The 18,172-nt window shown below is 54.3% G+C and overlaps 1 protein-coding gene across 4 annotated transcripts in view; it reads left to right on the top strand.

Annotated features, from left to right (window-relative positions):
• Positions 1-18,172, top strand: part of PTPRA (protein tyrosine phosphatase receptor type A) — a 150,148-nt gene that overhangs the window by 53,480 nt on the left and 78,496 nt on the right. For 3 of the 4 annotated variants that reach the window (XM_075420272.1, XM_075420273.1, XM_075420275.1), the window contains one exon: positions 17,750-17,821. The exons of the other annotated variant lie outside the window; for it this stretch is intronic. In XM_075420272.1, coding sequence (XP_075276387.1) covers positions 17,750-17,821 — 72 coding nt within the window. Of the gene's footprint in view, positions 1-17,749; positions 17,822-18,172 lie in introns of those variants that run through there. 4 annotated transcript variants of the gene reach the window in all.

Below are 18,172 nucleotides of genomic sequence, written 5' to 3'. Positions count from 1 at the left end.
GCAACGGGCACAAACTGAAGCCGAGGAAGCTCCAGCTGAAGATGAGGAAGAACTTCTTCCCTCTGAGGGTGATGGAGCCCTGGCCCAGGCTGCCCAGGAAGGTTGTGGAGTCTCCTTCTCTGGAGATATTCCAGCCCCGCCTGGCCGCGGTGCTGTGCAGCCTGCTCTGGGTGACCCTGCTTGGGCAGGGGGTTGGACCAGATGATCCTCAGAGGTCCCTGCCAACCCCAACCATTCTGTGGTTCTGTAACATTCCGTGTCGCAGTGCTTCCATCTGCAGCAGAGATTGTTTTCCATGTGAAAATCATCCCAATCTGGGAGCTGCCGGATCCCATATGTGATTACTAGAGTCAGTCTGATAAAACCAGCTTTAAGCTGCACCCTTGCTTAGTGGAGAGGGGACGTGGCAGCATGTAGTCCCCTCCAGGAATCTTAACTGGGAGCTCCCGTGTACGCCGTGTTCAGATTTTAATCCGGTTGCACAGCCAAAGCGCGTGGTGACTGCTGCACAGAGGATGCCTTTCGCTGCCGGGTCGTCTCCCCTCCCAGTGCTGACCTGCCCGTCGCAGGGTAAGCAAAATGTGTTCAGGTTTGATTTCACCCTGGCAGCATTTTTTAAAATAAGGCTGGCCAAAGCAGTGGGCTTGAGAAAAGAAAAGGTCAAAGCAGCAGCGATTATTGGAAGTGTTAGAGCAGCACGGGGGAAGTGCGAGGATATGAAAATAATCAGAGGTGGCTTTTGGGCAGCCATGTATTTCAGAGAAGGCTCAGTGAACGGAGAACACCTTTATGAAAATCAGGCATTTGGAAGAAGCCCTCGAAGGTGAGCACCCCTCCTTGTAACAGGCTGCGTGGACACGAAACGTGGACAGCTTCCCGTCTCCGCGCTGGCTCCTGAAGCAAGGCTGACCTTGCAGCCCAGAAGTACTGCCTGGAAGAGGAGAACAACGAGAGTCCAATCAACGAGTCCTGGGTTTGGTTGTATGGACCACAAAAGCTACTTGCTCTCGATGTTCTTCTCAGATATTTGCTCAGATTTCTTTATCATCGTGTCCTGTGCTTGAGCGAAGCCACCAACGCCCCTGCGTCGGTAGGTGATACCGCTGTGGGTAGCTCTGAAGGCAGCGTTGCCACTGGGGACCAGGTTCATCTTCCATCTCTGTTGCCGGTGAAATTCTCAGCCCTGCAGAGCGATGACCTCCGGGGTGTACCTGTATGGCTGGAACTGTTCCTCAAGCCGTGTTGTGCGACAGGGAGCGTGATTCCACGTGTGTTATAAAAGCAGAAGAGGATTTTGGGTGTTGTGTTGGAAAATCAAAGCCCTGTTTGGGGGAACTTGCAGTCTGACTATCCAGTTGGACAAGCTCGGCTTTTCCTGCTATTTAAATATACTCTACCAGAATTTTAATCGTGCCAGTCTCCATAACTACATTTTAACTCCTTAGGAGCGTGCAGGGTTTCCAAACCAGCATCGCTCTCCTGTTCAAATGATACAGCCTCAGAGGAGCAGAACAGCTTTGAACGCGTGTGTGCATCACCTTCTTATTCCTTCAGAAAGCTTTTGCAGCTGCAGTGGGTCGTTTGGGATAATCCAGAATATTTCTGCACAGCTCAAGGAGGCCTTTTCCTCCCCCACCTTCTCGGGGCTTCCCCATCCGCCGTGGAAGTGGGGATCTCCCTCCGAGTGCAGTTTTTACCCTTATTCAGCCCAGAAGTTTCTCTGCATCTTTAAGGTTGGCTGTACGATATCTGTAGCATCTTGGCACTTGATTTCTGTTTTCCTGTTCTCGGTTTTTGCTGGCACTGAAGTGCTTGAAAGTACGGCAGTTTCCTAACTAAATTCGACTAGAATAAACAGTGTATGTGGAGAGAGCTTCCAGTTTATTGCATATATCAACAACATGGGAGAAAGAGTTGTTCAGGTCAGGGGAAAAGCCCCTGAAAATCATTATCTCATTTATTAGAAGCAAAATAAGAGAAATAATCTGCTAATGCTTCGAGTGATGGAGATAGGGAAGGGGTTGTCTGAATTTTGTTTTGTGATTGTGTTGTGGGAACGCAAGTGCCCTGAGTCCGAGCCGGAGCTGCTGCAAACCCCGTGCCCTGAAAGTGCTGGGGGCTTTGCTGTTGGGTGTGCAGAGTCAAACCCCGTGTGGACTCTTGCTCGGAGATTGTTCTTTCACCATCGGTGAAAGGTTCTGCAGCAAAGCCTTCGTGTGCAGAGGCAAGGCGTGGGATGGTAAGGAAAACAGGGATAGGTGATGGTAAAACAGTTTGGTTTTGTTAGTGCTGCGGGCCAGCAGTGGAAACAGAAAAAGAAAATTAATCTCATTTTTCCCAGGAGACTTCTTACCTGGAGCGCGTACCTTCCCTAAGAGGTGGGAGATTAATTCCTTTCTTGTTCCTTAGGCTTGTGACAAGTCTGGGATTTGGGAAAGAGCAGCCATGTACCTCGAGGCTTAGATTTAGATGTTTCGTTGTAGGCTGTCTTGTTAACGCCTGTGGCAGCTGATGCTCCTGGTAGGCTGGACCCATCCACACATGGGGTCTTCCGACACTGTCCTGGACCCTGCGGCAACTGGGAGAAGTTTCACTGCTGGAGCGTCTCCATCAAAAGCGGAGCTTGGCCTTAGAGGCAGAACCTGGCTCCTGCTCCTGCCCCAGTGCCTCCTGCTCACAGAATCGCAGAATCACAGAAAGGTCGGGGTTGGCAGGGACCTCTGTGGGTCACCCAGCCCAACCCCCTGCCCAAGCAGGGTCACCCACAGCAGGCTGCACAGCACCGCGTCCAGGCAGGTCTGGAATATCTCCAGAGAAGGAGACTCCACAGCCTCCCTGGGCAGCCTGGGCCAGGGCTCCGTCACCCTCAGAGGGAAGAAGTTCTTCCTTATCTTCAGCTGGAGCTACCTCTGCTTCAGTTTGTGCCCATTGCCCCTTGTCCTGTCGCTGGGCACCACTGGAAAGAGTCTGGCCCTGTCCTCCTGACCCCCACCCTGCAGATATTTAGAGGCATTTCGAAGGTCCCCTCTCAGCCTTCTCTTCTCCAGGATGAACAAGCCCAGCTCCCTCAGCCTCTCCTTGGAGGAGAGATGTTCCAGACCCCTCCTCATCCTCGTAGCCCTCCACTGGACTCTCTCCAGTAGCTCCTCATCTTTCTTGAAGTGGGGAGCCCAGCACTGGACACAGGACTCCAGATGGGGCCTCCCCAGGGCAGAGCAGAGGGGAAGGAGAACCTCCCTGACCTGCTGCCCACACTCCTCCTAATGCACCCCAGGATCCCATTGGCCTTCTTGGCAGCCAGGGCACACTGCTGGCTCATGGTCAACCTGCTGCCAAGCCTGGAAGATCCTCTCAGCCGCCGAGTGCCTGACCATCATGTGATCTGCAGGAACAGGTTTCACTTCCTTAGTGCCTAACGCAGCAAAGAGCGTGATCTGCGGGGCGAAAAACCACATTCAGCCCTGCTAGAGAAACCTCTTCCGTGCAAATCAGCTGTTTAATCTGTGACCCCCGTGCTTCCCGCACGCCCGCCCTCCATGGCTTTGTCCAGCGGCTGGGCAGGAGCCTCCGAGTTGGCTTTCTACAGGTTGGAATTCCTTCTGGTGATGACCGCAGGGTGTCCCAGCCCGGTGGGTGCGATGCCGAGGGCTGCACCGGCTGCCTGAAGCCGTGTCTGGTGCAGCACTTGCTGGAGCTGCTGCCGGTCATCCTACGTGTCGCTTAGAGACTGTCAGATTTGTCTGCACCAGGGCTGCGGGGTTCGCAAGACGAACGCCGAGGGTGTTGGTGGGGGGCTGAGTACCTGTCATATTCACTGCTGATTTTTTTTTTTAACCTGATGAAATTCAAGAAGGGCAAGGGCAGGGACCTGCACCTGGAGAGGAACAACCCCAGGCACCAGTACAGGCTGGGGCGGACCTGCTGGAGAGCAGCTCTGCGGAGAGGGACTGGGAGTGCTGGGGGACGACAGGGTGACCATGAGCCAGCAGCGTGCCCTGGGTGCCAAGAAGGCCAATGGGATCCTGGGGTGCATTAGGAGGAGTGTGGGCAGCAGGTCGAGGGAGGTTCTCCTTCCCCTCTGCTCTGCCCTGGTGAGGCCCCATCTGGAGTCCTGTGTCCAGTTCTGGGCTCCCCAGTTCAAGAAAGATGAGGAGCTACTGGAGAGAGCCCAGCGGAGGGCTACAAGGATGAGGAGGGGACTGGAGCATCTCTCCTACAAGGAAAGGCTGAGGGAGCTGGGCTTGTTCATCCTGGAGAAGAGAAGGCTGCGAGGGGACCTTGGAAATGCCTCTAAATATCTGCAGGGTGGGGGTCAGGAGGACGGGGCCAGACTCTTCCCAGTGGTGCCCAGCGACAGGACAAGGGGCAATGGGCACAAACTGAAGCAGAGGAAGCTCCAGCTGAAGATGAGGAAGAACTTCTTCCCTCTGAGGGTGACAGAGCCCTGGCCCAGGCTGCCCAAGGAGGCTGTGGAGTCTCCTTCTCTGGAGATATTCAAGACCTGCCTGGACGCGGTGCTGTGCAGCCTGCTGTGGGTGACCCTGCTTGGGCAGGGGGTTGGACTGGGTGACCCACAGAGGTCCCTGCCAACCCCGACCGTTCTGGGATTCTGTGATTTTTTCTCTCAAAGCTTAGGTAATGAACCGTGTCGAACAAATCACGGTAGCTCAGGTAGGAACACGATATCTGAGTGGGGAGGCAGTACTGGCTGGAGGCTTGCTTTTGCTTGGGTGAAGGACCTCAGCAAATTTGAACTGAAAAGGCGTGGTTTTAAATAAAAAACCCAACGCAACCATCTAAAGCCGCATTTTGTATATTCAAACAAAAAGTACAGTGGTGAGAGAGAACTCCCAGAGACCCAAATTGCTTATTTTACTGATGAAGCAGGGTGTTCACTAATGAAACAGGACAGAAACCCCAGAAGAAAAGCGAGCCCTCTTGCTTTCGGTCATCTGAAGACCACAGGAGATCACTGTGATGGATTGAAGCAAAGCCCCACAGCTGCACGCAACATCTGGCACCGCAGCTCGGTCAGAGATTTTCCATGAGGAGGTCTCAGCCATGACTCTTTGCTCCAGTTTTCATCTCCAGTATGTCCAAAGGTTACACAATTCCCATGTTAGGACTCCTCGTGCAGTGCCGCAGGGATCCTGCTACCGGCACGATGAGTCCCGCAGGTTTTTCCCTGCCGTCCGTTGTATCCCTCCAACAGAAACGTCGAAAACTCTCGCGGAAAAAAAATCATGTCCTGGGTTTTTGACTCTTCTGGGGGAATTTGGGTGGTGTGGACCAGGAGGTGGTTCCTCTAGGGCTCGTCTCCAGAAATTTGCCCTGTAGCCCCTTTGCGAAGGAGCAACACCCTTAACGAGGCGCTTAATGCTTCCAAACCTGATGCACGTAAAGGTTTGTGCCGTAATTCTCCTGATCCTCGGGTTCGCTGAGTCCCCGTGGACTTCAGTGGGGTTTGGGTGTGGGGGGGAGTGAAACTGAATTCTAAACAGCCTAAAAGCTGTGACAGAGCCAACGTTATCCTTCGGTGCAAAGCGCTGAGCAATCCACCAGAAAGAAAAGCCTGGTTTTGCAGCGTGCAAAGGCTCGGTCATTGCCTTTTTGGAGTTACTGCTGGGGCAACCCCGATCCTACGTGGGGGTGTGTTGTTTCAAGCCGTTTATAAATAAACATGAGCAAAAAGAATGTTGGTCATTCCTTGTTCTATACAAAATTGGGTGAATTTATTCACAAACTTTATTTTGACAGTGAATCTAAGATCAGAGCCTGATTGTCAAGCCTGGAGGCGAAAGCCTTCCAGGAACGCACTGAAGTGGTGCGGTGCCAGTGCCAGGAGTGAAAACCCTTTTTCCTTTGGTCTCTGCTGCTGTGGCTTGATTTTTGTTCCCTACATTCAGCTTGCAGTTCTGCTAAAAGCCTGATCCTGCGCTGTCGTTGTCTGCCAGGGGTTGGTTTGATGTTCAGCCGGAGCAGGACCGGGCTGGGGTGCCATGGAGGTGCGTGACGGGGTGTCCTGATAACCGATAGCAGATTTCACGACGCAGACCCCCGGCTCTCAGAGGGGTGCCAGGGTGGTTGCGTTAACCCGAAGCCCAGCAAAAAACGGTGCTGGGAAATCCAAGCATCGATGACAGCTGGAAAAGAGCCGTTGCTTTTTGAGCAGCGTGACTTGCTGTGGCTCTGAACTTGTGACCCAGAAGAGAAAAGCACAATATCCCAGCTACAACACAATATCCCCGCTACAACAGTGGTGTATTTATATCCGAAGACCAGAAATGCATCTGTGCAGAGGAACGATGGGCAGGAAAACCCAGCGCCTGGGTCACGAAACTGCAAGCTCTCCTGGCAGGAGCGAGGAGGTTTCCGTCGGCGTGGTTCGCGTTGGTGAGCCGAGCGGGCTGCCTTTGCCGTGTGGGGGTGGCGGGTGGATTAGGGGTAGCCCACGTGTCCCCTTGGTCAGACAGAGAAATTCTTGAATCGGCGATCTGGCAAGCCAACAGCGTGATGAGAATGGGGGATTTCTTTTCCCGAAACCTTCGGTGAAGCACCAATGCCAGCTTGCTGCATTCATTCGGTACCGGGGCCGGTGCTGTTGAATATCTTTGTCTGTGACATGGACAGTGGGACTGAGTGCACCCTCAGCAAGTTTTGCTGACGACACCAAGCTGTGTGGTGTGGCTGACACGCTGGAGGGAAGGGATGGCATCCAGAGGGACCTGGACAGGCTGGAGAGGTGGGTCCTGTGAACCTCAGGAAGTTCAGCCAGGCCAAGTGCAAGGTCCTGCACATGGGTCGGGGCAATCCCAAACACAAGTACAGGCTGGGCAGAGAGTGGCTCGAGAGCAGCCCTGGGGAGAAGGACTTGGGGGGTACTGGTGGACGAGAAGCTCAACACGAGCTGGCAATGTGCGCTGGCAGCCCAGAAAGCCACCCGTACCCTGGGCTGCATCAAGAGCAGCATGGGCAGCAGGGCGAGGGAGGGGATTCTGCCCCTTGACTCCGCTCTCATCAGACCCCACCTGGAGTCCTGCGTCCACCTCTGGAGCCCCCAGCATAGGAAGGACATGGATGGGTTGGAGCAGGGCCAGAGGAGGCCACGAAGATGATCCGAGGGCTGGAGCACCTCTCCTACGAGGACAGGCTGAGGGAGCTGGGGCTGTTCAGCCTGGAGAAGAGAAGGCTCCGGGGTGACCTTAGAGCAGCTGCCAGTGCCTGAAGGGGCTGACAGGAAGGATGGAGAGGGGCTTTTCACAAGGGTGTGTAGTGATGGGACAAGGGGGAACAGCTCAAAACTAGCAGAGGGCAGATTTAGATTGGATATTAGGAAGAAATTCTTCACCAGGAGGGTGTTGAGGCCCTGGCCCAGGCTGCCCAGAGAAGCTGTGGCTGCCCCCTCCCTGGCAGGGTTCAAGACCAGGTTGGATGGAGCTCTGAGCAACCCTGGTCTGGTGGAAGATGTCCCTGCTCCTGGCAGGGAGGTTGGAACCAGATGATCTTCAAGGTCCTTTCCAACCCAAACCACTCTCTGATTCTATGATTTGCTCCCAAAATGTCTAGGGTACAGGCAAGCCTTCTGCAGACAAGCTGGATGTCCCGACAGCCCTGTTGTTGTGGGATCAGCACGCCGTCCCGAAAACGGAGCCAGCCCTGAGCCGCCGGCAGAAACGGCCCTCGTGGTAGCGTGCGTGGCTCTGCCCCGTGGCAGCTCGTGGCCCCGTTGCGCTGCTCCAACCCTCGTGTCTCGCTGCCCCTTCCAGACCGCTCCTGGCAAACCCGGGCTGCGCAGAGGACGACTGAATCGTGCAGATGCAGTTCCCCCCCCCTCCCCGCCCCTTCATAATTATGTTTATTCGTTAAGGAAGTCAAAAGAGGAAGAGGAATCAAAAGGCTGCAAACGTTTTGCTGGGTTAGAAATGAGACCTCGGCGGCGGGGCTGCGCGTTGCCCTGTGTACGATGCGTTTGGCAGCTCTAGCGTCCCTGCCACGGAGCTGCCGAAGGCTGATGGGCCTGCTCCAGAGCCCTGCAGGTAGGGCCACAGCTTGCTTATATATCTACTTAAATCCATATTTGCCCACAGGCCCATATTTGACTGTCAAATCATCGCTGATGAACGTCCCTTGCGTACGGTTGCGCGTCCGCCACCTTCCCGAGACGCGGCTCTTGGGGTCGGTGGCCACCTCTGCGTGCCTGCCTTTTTTTTTTTCCTAACTATATCACTTCAGTTTGGAGAGCAGACCTCTTGTCACACAGCTTCGCCCTGTCTCTCTGCATCTTCCAGTGTTCTGGAGAAACGGCGCGCCGTGAGGTTTGCGAGCGCGGGGAGAAGGATTGCCGGGTGCTCCTGGATGTGCCGCCGCGCCGGGACTGGGGCTCAGCCCTGCAGCCCGTCCACGGGAGCGGAGCCGGGAGGCAGCTCGGAAAACACAAGGGAATGGTTTCTACGCGCGCAGGCAGATGCGGCGAGGAGAGGAAAGCGGAAAGATTTGCTGAGGGAAGCGGTCTCGTTACGCACGGCGCGTTTTCGTTCTGTGCTTGTTTCCCCCCCTCCGTCGTTCAGGACGCCTCATTGGGTTTGTGCTTACGAATATATGCAGGGTGGGGGTCAGGGGGACGGGGCCAGACTCCTTCCAGTGGTGCCCAGCGACAGGACAAGGGGCAACGGGCACAAACTGAAGCAGAGGAAGCTCCAGCTGAAGATGAGGAAGAACTTCTTCCCTCTGAGGGTGACGGAGCCCTGGCCCAGGCTGCCCAGGGAGGCTGTGGAGTCTCCTTGTCTGGAGATATTCCAGCCCCGCCTGGCCGCGGTGCTGTGCAGCCTGCTCTGGGTGACCCTGCTTGGGCAGGGGGTTGGGCTGGGTGACCCACAGAGGTCCCTGCCAACCCCGACCATTCTGTGATTCTGTGATTTGGAGGATTTGAACCCGTCCGGTTTATCGCTGGCTGTGTCATCGCTGTGGGCTCGTATCAGGTGTGCGGCAGCAAGCGAAACCACTCGAACAAAAGCCTTTCCCGTAAGTCTGCGCGCGGTGCGCCGCGTTCGTCTGTTTAGCCAGGGTTTGGTGTCTGCGCTGGGGTGGAACAGCTCCACAATTAGTGCGGCTGCAGGAAAACTGATTACTTGTTTGGTCTTTAAGAAATTGTGCTGGGGGGATGGAAATCCTAGGGTGGTTTAGTACAGGTGAATGGAGGTGTGAAACGTCAGTGAGGATGCATGGGAGCACTGGCACCAAAATCACAGAATCACAGAATGGTCGGGGTTGGCAGGGCCCTCTGGGGGTCACCCAGCCCAACCCCCTGCCCAAGCAGGGTCACCCAGAGCAGGCTGCACAGCACCGCGTCCAGGCGGGGCTGGAATATCTCCAGAGAAGGAGACTCCACAGCCTCCCTGGGCAGCCTGTGCCAGGGCTCCGTCACCCTCAGAGGGAAGAAGTTCTTCCTCATCTTCAGCTGGAGCTTCCTCGGCTTCAGTTTGTGCCTGTTGCCCCTTGTCCTGTCGCTGGGCACCACTGGAAAGAGTCTGGAATTAAGGTGATGACGTGTTCGAATCGTAGAATCACTGAGGTTGGAAAAGGCCTTTTAAGATCGTCCATGCAATGAGTTGCCTTGAGTGGGAGCATGGGAAAGCTTCACCTGCGGAAAACTGCCGGCTCGTTCGGTTGTCGGGGCAGCAGCCAGGCGCCTGCTCTGCTCTCGGTGTCTCGTGGAGCTTTGAGGAGCCGTTTGCTGGGGTGGAAGGAGGAGCACCGGCAGGCAACGCGGCGAGAGCCGCCGGCGTTTGTTGCTGTCGTGGTACTGCCGGCACGGTAAATAGGCAGGTAGAGCGAATAGGCTGGCGTTTTTTGAATTCTTTTTTACAAGAAAGGAGATAACGATTGGATGCTGTCCCGTTTTCAGACTAGGAGTTGTTTGCCAGGCTTGAATCAGAGGAACTGCCGTAGCGAGGCAGAGCAGCGCCGTGTGCCGATAGCTCAGAGCTGGCAGGGGCTGGGACGGCTTCGCGCGCTGGCTCCCCGCGTTGCGCTCCAGCCAGAAATGGTTCAAGAAACTGCTTGGGAGGGAAACAAAACCCAAGTGGTCTTATGCTTTAAAGGGAAATAAATCAGTGGAGAATAACTTCATGGAACGTGCTTTTTAAATCTTGCTGTGTTCCCTTCTTCGCAGCAGAAGCTGTTCGAACCGGTGGTGCAGCCAGCTCGGATTTTCTATTTTCCTTTTCTGAACGGATTCGGTATGGAGAGTCTCTGGGCAAAACCTTTTCGTGTAGCTTTGGCTTAGCTGCAATCCAAAACTGATCTGCTGGTGACAGACTTAAACTAATTATCACCAAAGGGTGGAGAGAGGGGTTTTTAAAGGTGCTGCTGTGCCAAGGTATTCGGTGTTCGAAGGGGCTTGGGAATTACTGGGCGCGAAGGCGCTGATGCTGGCCCGTGCCAGTGTCCGTGTTACTTCTTAGGGACCAAGAAACGAGTTTGCTTGCACTGCTGAAATACTTAGGGGGGGTTCAGTTTAAAAAAGGGGGTGAAAAAGCTGCAGCCCAGCCGCTTGTGCTCAAGGGGAGCTGCAGAAGAGCAGGAGGAAGCTGGCTGCGGGTTTTCTTGCTTCGCTCCTTGCTCATTCCTTTGGCCCTGCAGCTGGGGCAGCTCGGTTTTGCTCCCTGCTCTTGCTGCTTACGGAGCATCCCCCGATTCCCGTGTGCCCCTGCCCTTTCACTATTTTCACCCTGGTTTTCCCTTTCCTGCGATAATTCATTTTTATCCCTGCTTCCTTTGTCTTGGGTTGAGTTCAGGGCGCTCGCTGTGCCTGCCTGTAAACAGGGTTTGGGGCTTTGATCGTCCATCCTCCGGGTGCCTCCGCAGGATTCTGGGATGTTTTCAGCCCGGGGGGGCTGCGGGGCATGGCGTGTCCCTGTGCTGCAGCCGGGCAGCTGCTGGGTGCTGCTGTGAAAACCCTCTCTTGATATTCATAAGGTCGAAGCAGCAAAGAAATGCGAAAGTGCAGGAACGCTGAGGTCAAAGGCTTCAGAAACCTTTCACCTGGGCGTCTGTTCCTGGGCTGGGTTGGTATTTAAGCACCGTTATTCTCTGAAAATTGATGATTTTTACTTCGTGCTGTACAGAGCGTATTGTATTTGCTCTCACCTGTGGTGCAGTGAGTGTTACCGTATGGTTTGCCCAAAGCTGATTTTTTTAAATGCTTTTAGTGGTAGGTGAGTGCTTGGTGCTCTTTTGCTGTGTGTTTTTTAGCCAGGCAAAGTGCCAGCACGTCTGTCAGAGGAAAAACTCCTGGCTGGATCCTGGAGAATAAACCGAGCTCGAATTCCCTCTGAAGGGAGAGAGCTCAAGTCCCACAGGTAGGATTTTTCATCGTAATGATTCCATTTGGCAGCTAAATTAGTGACCAGTTTGGGGAGGAAAATTGAATGGCTTCCGAGCATCCCCTGGTACGCACAAGGAGGAGAGAGATGTGGTGCAGAATCAGACCCACTCCCAGCCCCCAGAGCTGGAGCTGAGCATCACCGGCAGCACCGCAACGCCGTGCTCTGCATGGGGCCACCGGCCACGGCCCCGCAGGTGTCCGGGGCTCAGGCTGCAGCATACCTGTAGGATACCTAAAAAAATCCATTTTTTAGTAGGAGACCCTGAAGATCTACCTTGATCTACCATGGAACAGGCTGCCCGTGGAAGTGCTGGAGTCCCCATCCCTGGAGGGGTTCAAAAAACGTGTAGATGTGGCACTTTGGGACGTGGTTTAGCAGGCGTGGTGGTGTTGGGTTGACGGGTGGACTTGATGATCTGAGAGGTCTTTGCCAACCTTAATGATTCTGTGGTTCTATGATCGTTACCTACACTAGGTAGGGTGTGAGTAGCTTGAGGGATAGCTTGAGTAGGGCTATTTAGCTGAATCTCAGAAAGCACAAACTGTTGCTTTGCAGTTTATTTGTTCCTCCGTTATCCTTGTTCATTCAATTGGGAACACTCAGGATTTTTTTTGTTTTAGGGCAGGGATTGTCCATGATGCCTCCCTGATCCCGGCGAGCACCCCGACCTCTGCTGTAGTTCAGGTGGGGGTTGGAAGGGGTAAAGTGCAGCGGCTCTGTCGTGAGGGCGACTTGTTTCTTTGCGTTAGGTTTGATGAAGCAAAGTGCAGGGGATTTGAGTCTCCTGCTCTTTATTTGCCTTACCTTGGTGTTTGCACCGTGGTGATTTTATTTTTCCACCATCTTCTCTCTGCCCCCGTCTATAAACCGACCGGCGTCGTGTATCACGGGAGAGGACAGGATGCGATGCTTAGGAATGAGAGTTGTTTTTTGGGGGTAGCATGATAGCATAGGAAAGAAACCAGCATTTCAGAGGAAGCAAATCCCAGCAGGACTCGTAGCCCCTTCCCCGCCGGTCCTGAGGCCTTTGGCCGGGCGTGCGGCCGTGCCTGCCGCAGCGGGATGCCGGCGCGGCGCCGGGCGCTTCAGATGCGGCAGCTCGCTCACAGCGCTGTCCCAGAAGGCTGTGGCAGATCGCAAACACGCTCGGCGCAATCACACCGTCCCAATTAGCATAATGACGCTGCCTAATTTATGCACAAATTGCCCTAATTTATGTGTGTCGATACTTAACGGTTAAACCGAGCACGGTGGAACGGGGTCTCAGCCCGACCGCGGAAGCGTAAAGCTGCGTCCACCCCAAAATGCGGGAAAGGCCCAAAGTTTCTTCTCCGTGTTACTAAAAGAGGGAGCTCTGTGCTGTTCTGCTCCCGCGGCTCCGGCAGCACGACGGGGTGCGGGGCAGGACGAAACGCGCGGCGGGAGGGAAGAGAATAAAAGATTCCTGGCCCGAGATTTGCCTGGATTAAAGGCAGCTTTCATTTGCCTTGATACACTTGGCTCGCAGGTGGATTACACAGGCGGCGGGATTTGGGGCTGTCTAGCCAACTAATACCTGCCTTACTTTGATTTTAATTATTTTAATAAGAGATGGAGGAGTCCTGTAACTGTGGGCCAGCTTTGCCAATCCCCGATCTTGAACATTTTTGTGTGTAACGTTTTATACCGTTAACCTTCTCAATTAAGAAACCTGCTGTCGTCGTCTGAAGTCACAGAATCACGGAATCACAGCACGGTAGGGGTTGGCAGGGACCTCTGTGGGTCACCCAGCCCAACCCCCTGCCCAAGCAGGGTCACCCACAGCAGGCTGCACAGCACCGCGGCCAGGCGGGGCTGGAATATCTCCAGAGAAGGAGACTCCACAGCTTCCCTGGGCAGCCTGGGCCAGGGCTCCGTCACCCTCAGAGGGAAGAAGTTCTTCCTCATCTTCAGCTGGAGCTTCCTCTGCTTCAGTTTGTGCCCATTGCCCCTTGTCCTGTCGCTGGGCACCACTGAACAGAGTCTGGCCCCATCCTCCTAACCCCCACCCTGCAGATATTTAGAGGCATTTCTAAGGTCCCCTCTCAGCCTTCTCTTCTCCAGGCTGAAGAAGCCCAGCTCAGTCCCACTTCGCACAGCCGTTCCCAAAGCGCTTTCTCAGTGGGGTTCTTCCAAAAGAGACCCCTTAGTTTGTGAGCTTGTGTTCCGCATTTTTACAAAAGAAATGGTGTTGCGCCGTAAAATCGTTCCATAGCGAGCGAGATGAGCCAGCGCAGAAGTGTTCAGCTTGAGTGAAGTTCTCCGTTCGGATGGCTGATGTTGGTCCACCATGTCCACCGATGTAGTCGTTCCCGTGACTTTGGGATGCCCATTTGCTACGGAGAGTGGCCCAGCCTGGCTGCAGAGGTGAAGCAGCTTTAACGTAGGGGCTAAAACAGGGTGCCGGGCTGTGAGTTGGGTTGGGGCTCTCCTACCAGCGTGGTCACTGAGCTTCTGCTTGAGCTGATCTGGGAGAGAAGAATCACCAAGTGATGACACCTTCCCCGTGGTCCCGTCCAGCTTTTGGTAGGTACTGTCTGCAGATGTAATTGCCTTTTCAGGGAGGGAACATCCTATGGTTTTACAGCTCGTGAGAGGGCCCTGATCTCGGCTGAGGGGTGTGGACATCACTGAGCTGCTGGGAGCTCGTCGCTCCCAAACACACCATCTGGAGAATTTGTTAATGGGAAGCCCGCGGCAGAGCTGCAGTTTTGGGGCTCCCAAGCTCTGCAAAATCAGCTGCCTCTGTTATTTGTTGAGATGCAAGTGTGGTTAAGCTCTGCCAGTTGATGGACCATCACTTGGACCAGTCCCTCTCCAGGGGATGGAGCCTGCAGGTGAGCTTGCAAGCAGGCAGCTCTTAAAAAAACCCAGAAACACAACCAATTCACCTGACTTCTTAGCAATAAAACCGCTTTGTCTTGTGAATCTAAGAGAAGAGAGCACACGGTGGACCTTCTCCTTCACCTGTTCTTGTTGCTTGCAAGGTTTGCAATGGAGCCTCTGACCTTCTGGCACAGCGCCGGACTGGAAGACGCTTGGCTGCGGAGTCCCAGGGGCTCTTTCCTAATTTAAGCTCTTTCTGAAGTGTTTTTGTGTTACGGCATTATCCAGAAACACCTGGATCAGGTCACTGTTGGGTTTCCCAGCGCTGCCAGGTTCGGAGAACTGAATTTTGGCCGTAGAGAATGGAAGCTCCTTCCTCTAGCTAGCACGCCTTCCTTACTCTGTAACAGCCTGTGCATCTGTCGAGTGAAATTGCTTTTCTCCAAATGTTGTACAACTAACATATACGAGTAATAATTACAAATAGTAATCGTGCTGTTCCCCAGGCTGGCGGGTTGCAGCCACGGCTTACCGCGGTCAGCTGACTGCGCCGGCTCCTCGGGGCGCCGCGTTTTCCCAGGATTATCTGGCAGCGGATTACGCCGCTGGCGCGGTGGGGCACGGCGGGGTCGGGGCACGGCTGGCGCGCGTGTGGCCGGGGCCGAAGCAGCCGAATGTGGGACGTGCCACCTCCTCGCAGCTCTGTCGTACGCTGGCTCTTTGGCAATCGCGTTTCCGCCACGCGCAGGCCGTGTGGCTGATTTCTGAGAACAGATGTGGCCGTGAGATCTTCTTGGGAGGTTGTATAAGATGAGATGTTTCTGCTCGTGCGTACTCGAGCGATTCGAGTGTGTGCCTGCGCCGCACCTCGTACCTGTCAGGAGGATCACAGCATGGTCGGGGTTGGAAAGAACCTCTGTGGGTCACCCAGCCCAACCCCCTGCCCAAGCAGGGTCACCCACAGCAGGCTGCACAGCACCGCGTCCAGGCGGGGCTGGAATATCTCCAGAGAAGGAGACTCCACAGCCTCCCTGGGCAGCCTGGGCCAGGGCTCCGTCACCCTCAGAGAGAAGAAGTTCTTCCTCATCTTCAGCTGGAACTTCCTCTGCTTCAGTTTGTGCCCGTTGCCCCTTGTCCTGTCGCTGGGCACCACTGGAAAGAGTCTGGCCCCGTCCTCCTGACCCCCACCCTGCAGATATTTATGAACATTTATAATGGAGGATTTATAATTTTAAGGATCAGGGTTTGTGAGTCACTGCAAGTCACGCATCATGAATTACTCTCTTCTCCTGTCACTGATCTGTTTTTACAGCCAGCTGGAGGCACAGCCTGCTCTAAAAGCCCTTCCAACGTGTTGCGTTGACTTTTACAAGCTTTCATAAGCTCTTTTGTTTTCATTCAGCCTTTGCATTGGCTTTTCTTCGTTACCTCCCAGTGTACGATTTTCCTTCTACAAGATGTCCTTGTCTTGCCAGGAACCGTAAGCGTACACTCCCTGTGTCTTCCTCCAAGCTTTGTCAAACCTCTACTTCATTGCTGATTCCCTTTTAACTCTCAGACGATGCCGATAACGGCGGGGAAGGGGGGTCCTTTGTCCCATCAAGGCTTTCTGAAGCTGGAGGTGAAGGCAAAGCCTTCCAGCTTTCCTTGCGCTTGGCACCGTCCGAGGCTGCGTTTTGCGTCTGGCAGCTTTGTGAATGAAGGAATAAATTGACCATGAAAACGTTGACAGCGCGGTTGCTTACGCTGATTTGGTCCTGTAAAATCTACCGCTTTGTTTTGGCTGCCTGTAGCTAACGGAAGGACGGACGGACCTCATCCCCGCCGCACAGGGAGGAGAGGGCAGCCTGAAGGCTGGAGAGCACTGCTGCAGCCCCCAGACCTCGCTGCCCCGGGTCTGGGAGGTGTCGGGAAACGCTGAGGGGGAAAATGCAGGCGGGACGGAGGGGCCAGCGCGTTCAGCCCATCTGTGGGCTGCTCGCTTTGAGCCGGAGACAAGAGAAAGCAGGCGCCTCAGCCCTTCTCTGGCTGCCTTAAAAAAGAAGTATCGGGAAAGTAACCCAGCTCTCCACCTCCCTGCCAGGTCCAGTGTCTTTTTAATCTGCTCCCTCTCAGCTTCCCTGAAAATGGAAGTTGCTGGTGGTCTGCTCGGGGTAAGCAGCGATTCTGGCAGGCTGCAGAGCAGACGTGGTCTCCGGGTCTCGTTGCTTTGAAGCTCCTCGTTCTATCACACGCAGCTAAATCAGATTTATTCTTCTCTGTGGAGGTAAAAATCAGCCTTGTGCGCCCATCTGATTGCAGTGCTGAGACTTGTCTAATTGAGCGAGTGCTGGAGTCAGCGCTGGAGTAGGATGAAAAGCAGCGAGGAGATCACCCAGGGCTGACGTCTGAGCTCCGCAGCTACTTGGCACCGACAGAGCAGATGGCTGGGTCACATCCTGCCCAGGGCCGGAGACAAAAGATGTCGACAGGAAGAAAAAAAATATTAATATGGTTAAAAACGTTCAACTCTCAATCTAGGAGTGCCTCAGGTCTCTAGTTTTGTACTTTATAGCATCAGCCCAGAAGATGGGACTAATGAAAGGAGGGGTTGGTTCTGCCAGCTCCTGCGAGGAGCCCGCTGCTGCCTCAGAGCTGATGGAGGTAGAAAATATTTTAGCAGGGAGAACAGAGGTGGAGAGAGTGGGAGCGACTTGGCTTGTGGCGTAAAAACGGGGGTCAGCCGGGCACAGTCTCGGCTTCGCGAGAGACCTGTGAGCCCCTGCGGTCGGCGTTGGCGATGGCGTGAGGAACCCGCGACCGAGAGCTGGTGGGGAGGGCGGCTGGCTTGTGCAGACGCGTGGGGACATCGCAAACGTCGCTGCGGGTCACCTGAACCCCAGGGACAAGCTTCAGCCCGCTCCCTGCAGGACTGCACTTGATCCTACAGCCTCAGTCTGTGTCCAGAGAGGTTTGGGCTTGGGGAAGTCCGCTGGTGGCTGTCTGACTGGTGTGTGGCCATCAGAAGTTCTGGTCACCACCATGCAGCTTGCTGGCCCCTTCCCTTGAGGTGGGAATAAATGGGCAGCCGCAGAACCGCTGCTTCAGGTGCTCCAGCTGCTTGTGCCTGGGGAAATACCAAACCCAAGTCGGTTACGATGCCTTCACTACAATAAAAATTATCTATTTCTTCTAGCTGTGGACCCGCCTAAACTTTACTTTAACAGCAGTGCATGGAGCAAGCGAAGCTGTGGACGTCGGGAGTCCCCTGCTCAGTTGTAAGTGCTGAGGAGCAGGCGATTCCTGGAGCTTCCAGGGCTAAAAGTGCTCCCACAATTTTGCCTTCTGTGTTTAGAAGTTGTTTCAATTTTTTCAAGTGCGTCTCCAGCTTGAGCAATGCGGAAAAACTGCGGTTTGCATGCGGGTAAAACGTCGGAATCGCCTTGCTGGCGGCAGTGAAAATGCCGTTTTCCAAAGATGTCGCTGAATTTCAGCTCTTTGGTTTTAAAAGCTTTTTTTTGTTGTTTGTTTGTTTGCAGGGGGCACTACTGGAAGAACCTTTATGGGCTCCTAATGACATGCAGGTGGACGATTTACTTATGATAATTAAGGTAGGAAGAAGCGTTGTTCATTTTGGCATCTTGGCGTTTGCCCTCTCCTTGAAATCGAATCGCGCTCGCCGGCGGCCGGGCAGGGATCGCTCTGTTTTAGGGTTCAGCACACGACGGAGCAGCACACGGCCAAAGCATTAAATGGTGTTAAAGTGTCCCTTCAAACACAGGGGAAGGGAAATCTTATTTAAGAACTACCTGGGAACGTAACTAAGTGGAAAAAATCGGACTTCCTCCCCCGAAGGACAGTGAGGTCTCTGTTGGTGCGGAGTTGGAAGGGGCACGACTCTTATTTGAGAGCACTACGCACAGGGATTTTTTTGTTCTGCTGAAACGTAGTGGTTGAGTTGG

This window comes from Opisthocomus hoazin, chromosome 5, assembly GCF_030867145.1.
Source record: "Opisthocomus hoazin isolate bOpiHoa1 chromosome 5, bOpiHoa1.hap1, whole genome shotgun sequence".
In the NCBI taxonomy this organism is placed as follows: Eukaryota; Metazoa; Chordata; class Aves; order Opisthocomiformes; family Opisthocomidae; genus Opisthocomus; species Opisthocomus hoazin.
Note: the sequence above shows the minus strand (reverse complement) of the source record. Positions and strands in the feature narration are given on the sequence as shown.